The following is a 7,504-nucleotide window of genomic DNA, read 5'->3' on the forward strand; positions in this document are numbered from 1 at the left end:
TTCAGTTCGCGCGCTCGTTTGATTCTGTACTTCATTTAAACATTATGATTACATTCAACTAGTATTATCTATAAAATACTTATGTCGACAAATTACAATATTTATTGCATAGCAATAACATACACTCAAGCTTTGGTGAAAGGAGAGAATCTGGCAAGAACTCGGAGCTTCTTAGCTGCATAATGGAGAGGTTGCCCTCGGAAGATTTGTATTGCAATCCCCATCGCCTTTCACACTGCGGAAAGATAACCTCATTTAACTGCAAACAAGAATCCACCATAAACGACTGCGAAACAAGTGAGTTAATATTTCATAGTCTTTCTTTTGAACAGAGAAACAACGTGTTCCTGAACGCAGCAGAGGGATCAGCTGTCATCAGCAGGAAGGTTTCCCCTCAGCTGGACATCGTAACATGTAAATGTGCCATAGATGTTCAGAAGAGAGTCAAAACACCGTGCATCTTGGTGTCAAAGAAGAGTGAGAAAAAAAGAGATAGCTTCCAGTATAGACTGTTCACACTGAGCAGCACAAACAGACTGGAGCCTTGCATTGACTTTAAGCTCCCCTACCAGATGAAGGATAAAGTGTGCATCCTTCAGGGCCCCACAGTGCTGTGGAACCACGAAAACTGTGTTTTTTACACATCTCTCCATGCTGGAGGAGTGAAAAAGATACCCATTCAAATTTCACACTGTGTATTTGGAGAACTCCCTCTCCACAAGGGGCAAGTTTTTGTTCTAGGACTGACCTCTTCAGAACAGTGTGCAAGCCCAACCCTTGGCTATTTTGTTGAGAAGGGACAAGTTTTTGATGGTAATATGATTTTACCTCATCCCTATGTTTGCATCACGCAGTGCATCCTGGTGCTCAGAGCTGACATGGTAGATGATGTTCTGAGCTGTGCTTTGGTTGCAGCAACTTCAAGTCAGCAACTTGTTTATATTGAGAGTGGAATAGTAAAAGATGTGTGCCAGCTACCCTTCGAACAAGCTGAGGATATTCAGCTGGTTAACGTGGGAAGAAATGGCTCCCTGTTTGTCATTTTCTTTCACCAAGGAAATGTTTGCACTGTATGGAAGGAAACATTTAAGGTATGCAAAAACTGTAATTTAAATAAATTTTAACAAGTGTTTATACGTTTTCATTAAAACTACTTCATTAAACCCTCGTCTCCAGGTGGAGTCCTGCTGGTCAGATGTCAGCTCTGTACATGTGGATGACTTTTTGGGATGTGGAACAGACCAGATTCTCCTAGCTTTTAAGGATCAAGAAGAAACACAACTACTGAAGAAATTCCTCCTCACTGATCTTTGTGGTATTTCTTACTCTGTAAGGCCTTTTTTTTGTTGTTGTTTACTTATCATGACGCCACATCACAGTTACATGAACTTCCATTTACAAAACAGCAGATTGAAAATTGAAAATCCACATTTTAGGGTGGACATGACTCCGAATCACCAAAAACACCCCCGCCTCAACCAGAAAACTACATCCTCACTCTTCAAGCTTTAGAATCCAGATTACAGGTAAGACTTTATTACACATTACTGCCGAGGATTTGACCACACATGGTCTTTATTATTAGAATTACATAATATAATGGCAGATGATATATAAGCAGCCGGCATTGTTTATATATTGAATCTATCTGATTAATTCATTAATGTAAATGCATTTATTATATAGTGATGTACATAAACAATAGGAAGTATTTCTTTAAACACTGTAATGTTGTAATGCTTTATAACCAGTGCCCTGATGAAGGTATTTGTATGAGGTGTGAATCTCTTGGTATGGACCTCCCTTGAGTCACTCATTATGCATTCCACCTATAATGTATACTGTCAGTCAAATATGTTTTGGAATTTAGAGTGGATTGATAGTCCTTCAAGAACTTCAAAGAGAAATTAACGTGAAGGACAGAGTTCTGCAGCAGTCAGTCCAAATCCTCACTGATGTGGTGTTGGAGAGGGAGACTCTTCTCACCCAACATGAGCAGGTACTGTTCATGTAAGATGATGTACATGTACAAACATAACAAAAACAAACTGCACACCATATTTCATTGTGTTAGGGAATTTTAATAACAACTGTTATCAAATAAACAACCGGCTGTTTTATACAGATTTATACTCCGACTCCACTCCTTTTCTGATGATGAGCTGTAGCTCTACATTTATCTTGCAGTAGTAGTTATTGCCTTTAAAATAAAGTTTTATATATATATATGTGTGTATATGTATATATATATATATATATATATATATATATATATATATATATATATATATATATATATATATATATGTGTGTATATATATATATATATATATATATATATATATGTGTATATATGTATGTATATATGTGTGTATATATATATATATATATATATATATATATATGTGTATATATGTATGTATATATATATATATATATATATATATATATATATATATATATATATATATATGTTGGGTTTTTTTTAATACATTTTTTTCTTTATATAAAGGGTTTCTGACCGTTCTTGACAAATTATAGTTTAAGGAGAATGTCGTTTAGTAATATAAATGCAGTACCCTCACTTTTTCCTATTCTTTTCATTTGCCTTCTCATGACACTTTTTGTCGTTCTTGTATGTAAATCCGCAAATACTTAATTTCAAACTAGGCAACATCAAATGGCAGCAAAAGTGTAATGTTCTGCCCAAGCAATTTTTATTTACTTTGTTCTAACTTAGATCTTTATCAGGTCCAAATAGGAGCCATGGCCTGCATCATGCCATCATACACATAACAGCCTTACAAGCTCTCAAAAGAAGGAAGTTTTGATCCAAATTTTAGAACAAGGGTAAAAAGAAACCCGACAAACAACGACAATTCCACCAAATTCAGAGAGAAAACTGTGGCGGTAAAAGGGAGTTTAAATATTTACCAATTGTATCTTTGTGTAAGTTATTTATCCAGTGTAAATCTGAATAGCAGTAACTTGGGATTTTTGTTACCATAAGTATTTTTATTTGAAAAAAAATCAGCAGTTCGCTCTCAAAACTCTTTAATCTCTTAGTTTGCATGATATTTGAATATGAGTGTTTTTTCTTCTTTTGTGACTTTATAAAAAATTGTTTGATTTTAATCATTTAAGCTCAGGAATTTTTATTTGTTACTCTGCTGTAAGTGTGATTCAGAAGCATTCATTCATCAGCTCAGTGTGTTCATTCACCTGCCCTTTTTTTTTTTTTTTTTTTTTTACTAACGACTGCTTTTCCACTAGATGTTCTCTAAACATCTAAATCTGAATCTGAGACTAAACATCTTATCTGAATTACACTCTCTGTGTTTAAGGAACACTGAAAGAAAAAGTCCTGTCAGTTTGCTCCTAAATGACAGTTATCTGACATAAATTACTGTTGCTGCCAGCAGTGTCACCCACTTGCCATTGCTGATTATAGCCTTTGCACCCTGTGTCTAGGAAGGCCTTGTTGCTCTGTGGGACAGTGATGACGTGTCTAAGGATGAGACTTTGGATAACAAAATGCGAGACTCACCAGCAGTGTCTTCAAAACTTCAAGCTCACAAGCTCTGGCATCGCATCACTGAAGACAGGATGGTTGTTGGAGTGATAATAACATCTGACAGTGCTGTGTAATCATTTTTTCTTTTTATTACTGGATGTAAAGTGTGTATAATTGTCTGTGTGAAAAACTGTATCCAAACACTTCGTACTGATTCTTCTCAAATGCTCATCTACTAAATGGCTAGTCAGGCACAATAATTTAAATGCATCTAGTGGATGGGTGTGTGCACCGTAACAGTACAGGTGATGCTAATAGTAAAGGTTTTCATGAAGTAAGAAGATCCTCTGTGTCAGTGTCATACATTGGAATTATTGCTAACTGTTTTCCATGTGGTGAAATAAAAGAACAACACCTAATTTCTGTTAACAAATTCCACAAACTGAGCCTCTAACCACAGGGCAGAAACAAGGTGACTGGGTGGTCACCATGACAACAAGTTTTTAATAACTCTCCAAGCTCGTTATGTTGCAACAAGAAGCAGCCTCATTCTTCCATCCACCTGTTCCCGTTTTGAATCTTTTTAATATATGAGAAGATGTTGAGGGAAACTGCTTCTGACATAATCGCCTCTGGAGTCTCTGTATTGATGATTTGATTGGTGTGCTGGTTCGGCTGATGTAGCTTCACCACCTGGGAATGTTGGTGTTAATCGGTACACAACCTGTCCTACATTCATCAGCATACACAGTGTGTAGTTTTCTCTTTCGTTTCCAGATGGATTATCTACGATCTATGTGATATCTGATTGCGGGTGATGTGTTATTTTTGTTCCAGACCAGTGACCAGTGTGAGTTTATCCCTCCTGACAGAGACAGGCCAGAGCTCAACGCCTGCAGTAATCCAGACCCAAAGCCAAGTGCTCTGGCTCCCCGCACCCTGCGCCTCAACACCCTCCTCCTCTTCTTCCTTTTCTTCCCCGTCTGCCTCTGCGTTCACAGAGCCCGCAGCCAAAAGAAGCAAGCGACACATCACCAGCAATGATCTCGACTCAGACAGACTGGCTGTGACTGCGGTGACCAAGCTGGCACCTCTGCTGAACTCTTTTTGTGTCAAGTGCCGTGTCATGCTCCATTACACGCTGAAAGCAGATGCTTTTTCCCCGGTGAGCAGCAGAGCACCAGTTGTCGTGCATTGTGGGGAAGTTGACATTGACATTCATGACATTTTCCAAACCCAGCTGCTGAAAAACCCCCAACTCAAAAGAGGTAAAAATCACAATGTGAGATTTTAATCCCAACATATGGATGTTCATTATTTTCTTATCTTTTTTTCTTGCCCAGATGACGTTAGAGAGGACGTCCTAAGTCTGTTGGCATTGCTGGATCGCTGGGTTTTCCACATAGACTCTCCTGATTACAGTCTGGGTGACATAGAGGGCTGGATTCAGAGGAAAGTTGGTTGTAAGAAGATAGAAGTGAGCCCTCAGTATCTCCTATTAGATTCATCAGGGCCATCTGCTCTCATACTGCTGCACTGGCATCAAATAAGCCCTTTCCAGGGAGAGCTGTCCATCCACTCCAGGTAAATCATTCATATTGATTCATATCAATAACGTGGTATTACTTACCTCAGATTGTTTAGACTAGAACTACTTAATTTGTTCCTGCGGGGGCCGCAGTACTGAATGTTTCAACGTGTCCTTGCTCCAATACGCCTGACTCAACTAAATTGAATTTTCATGTTTTCTAGTTTTTCATTTAAAGGACTGCATGTTTGTGCATGATGTGAAATGTGTGTTTCAAGTGTTAAGGCAGGAAAGGCCAGAATGAAGATTTCCAGATACATTCCTCACTGTAACATTACTGCTTAGAGCTCACTTTTATGTACACAAAGTCTGAAAGGTAGTTCTGCATGTGGAGCTGGGCGCTGCTGAATTTACATTAACAGATTCAAAGTAGACAAGCCTTTGAAGTTGACGTAGACATATGTCCGCATGGTGCTCCGCTGAATATCAAAGAGATTAGGCTCTGAAGCAAGCACAGCTCTTAAAATTACAAATCATGCAAATAAACTTTGAACAGGTTGGTGGCTCAGAATTGGCTGACAAATGAGGAAAAAAAGCCATTAAAATACTTCAAGAAATGGAACTTTAAAAAAAAAAAAAAAAAAAAATCCATTGCAACACATGATGTAATAAAATGCAAATTGTGCCTCTTCTGTGCCTCTGCAGCCAGTTACAGATGCTCCAGTTCTTGGACTTGCTGCTGGCGTACCTCCCTCCATCCTGCTTCATCCAACCTGTTAAAGGCACAAGACGTCAGGCTACAGCTCAAGGGTTTGCTATGGCTTTAGAAAAAGAGATTATGTCACTCAGAGACTGTGCATCGTCCCTGTTGTGTGAAGAACGGGAAGAGGAGGGCGATAAGGGACATGAGGAGACCCCAGAGACGGGTTCTGTGGAGGGGCTGCAGAGGTGCAGGGAGGTGTGGCAGCGGGACGTGGAGAGGAGCAAGATGAGGTTGAGCCCTCTTGTGGATGTGGGGGGGTATCGTAAGCTGTTTCAAAGCATGTGTGAAGTCCAGATGGATGGAGATTTGGCTGCTCTCAGAGACACCCAGAGGACTTTGCTCAGCTAATCAGCTGCAGATGTGATTATTGTCGACAACGCCATTTGTTAACTGTGTGTTCTCATAAATGGGGACTACGTTGACGCTTGTTTTTGTCAAGCGTAATAAAAACACTTCATTTTATTTTTTTCTGCACATTCTCCAGCTGTACTTCAGCTACTTTATACACTTCTAGCTCGGTTATGTTCTGAACTAAAGCAGACAGCCTCTTGCCTTTTATATCTGTCCAGTGCCTCTTACTGAGAGCCTCACCCCATGTCCGTTGCATCATCTCTTGGGTTTCGCAGCCTTAATCTGATACTGTCGCGATACTGCTCTCCGCTCAGCTTTCTCTTTTCATGTCCCTGTAGCCCCTCTGTGTTCAGAAACACACTTTAATATTTCTCGCTCCTGCTGCTGTGTGCTATTCTGCAGGAGATAGAGGCTAGAGGTATGGAAAAGGACAGCAGGTGATAGTGGCACAGAGCTTTATACATGTGCTCACTGACTAGTTGCATGAAAGCTTTTAACGGTACTTTTTTCATGGTCCAGTTATTTTACTTTGATCCAATTTAAAAAGAGAGAGAAAAAGCTTACATGTGGTTTCGCTTGTGATGCCATACAGACACTGTAGCTTCTATGCTACTCGTCTTAGTGAAAAACAAATCCTGCTGGAGTTGACATCAGCCTTTATTAGATACGAGGTCTTTTTTTTTCTTTTTTTTTCTCTGTGATTTTGTTGTTTGTTCTTGGTGATATTTAATCTGTTTGCACTTAGAGGAGAGAAATAACCCCCCAGTTAATCTGTTCACCTATTTGCCTTTTTCTATTGGTTTTGTAGCCATAAGACACAATTTCCACTTTGCTGCTGAGGGGTAAATGCCATGTTACAAAGGTAGAGAATCTGTGTTTGTCAGGTTATACAGTTGCTAATAAAGTTCCGGTCTGCCACCTCGGAAGCGTGAAACTCAACTTTATCCTCTCTGCGAGCAGCTCACACATACGCAAACACTTTCTTCTGCTTCTTTAATCCCACAGAAAACACCCCGTGCCCTTTGGCTGTGATACAAACACCTCTGTCACTTCAAGCAATGAAGAAGAATTTTAAATCCTTTACAGTAAATAACATCAGAAAATGGCTGGGGGGGGGTCAAAGCAGATCACACGTTGAAAGGAAAATTCAATTGTATTGGTGTTCCCTCAGTGCCCTGGGTGTCATACGAATAAAATATATGGTTTGTCACCCCATTGTTGTCTGGTAACGTCTATTCTCTGAGAGGTGATAGAACACCACAGGGTTTCTAACCTCTTAATGAAACGTCTTCACCTTAAAGACAGTGGATGAAAAATGTTGCTGATGATAGAAAACATCCCAGACAGA

General features: G+C 39.4%; 1 protein-coding gene across 1 annotated transcript; it reads left to right on the plus strand.

Annotated features, from left to right (window-relative positions):
- Window positions 1-182: 182 nt before the first annotated feature.
- fancb (FA complementation group B) lies at window positions 183-6,153 on the plus strand (the record flags this gene model as incomplete). The annotated part of the gene is made up of 8 exons (XM_079254684.1): window positions 183-1,091; window positions 1,177-1,329; window positions 1,437-1,526; window positions 1,871-1,999; window positions 3,472-3,644; window positions 4,352-4,782; window positions 4,858-5,098; window positions 5,748-6,153. The coding sequence occupies 8 exons, from the start codon at window positions 183-185 to the stop codon at window positions 6,151-6,153; spliced, it is 2,532 nt and encodes an 843-aa protein (XP_079110810.1).
- Between the last annotated feature and the right edge of the window lie 1,351 nt (window positions 6,154-7,504).

This window comes from Telmatherina bonti (assembly GCF_933228915.1).
Source record: "Telmatherina bonti genome assembly, chromosome: 15".
Taxonomy (NCBI): domain Eukaryota; kingdom Metazoa; phylum Chordata; class Actinopteri; order Atheriniformes; family Telmatherinidae; genus Telmatherina; species Telmatherina bonti.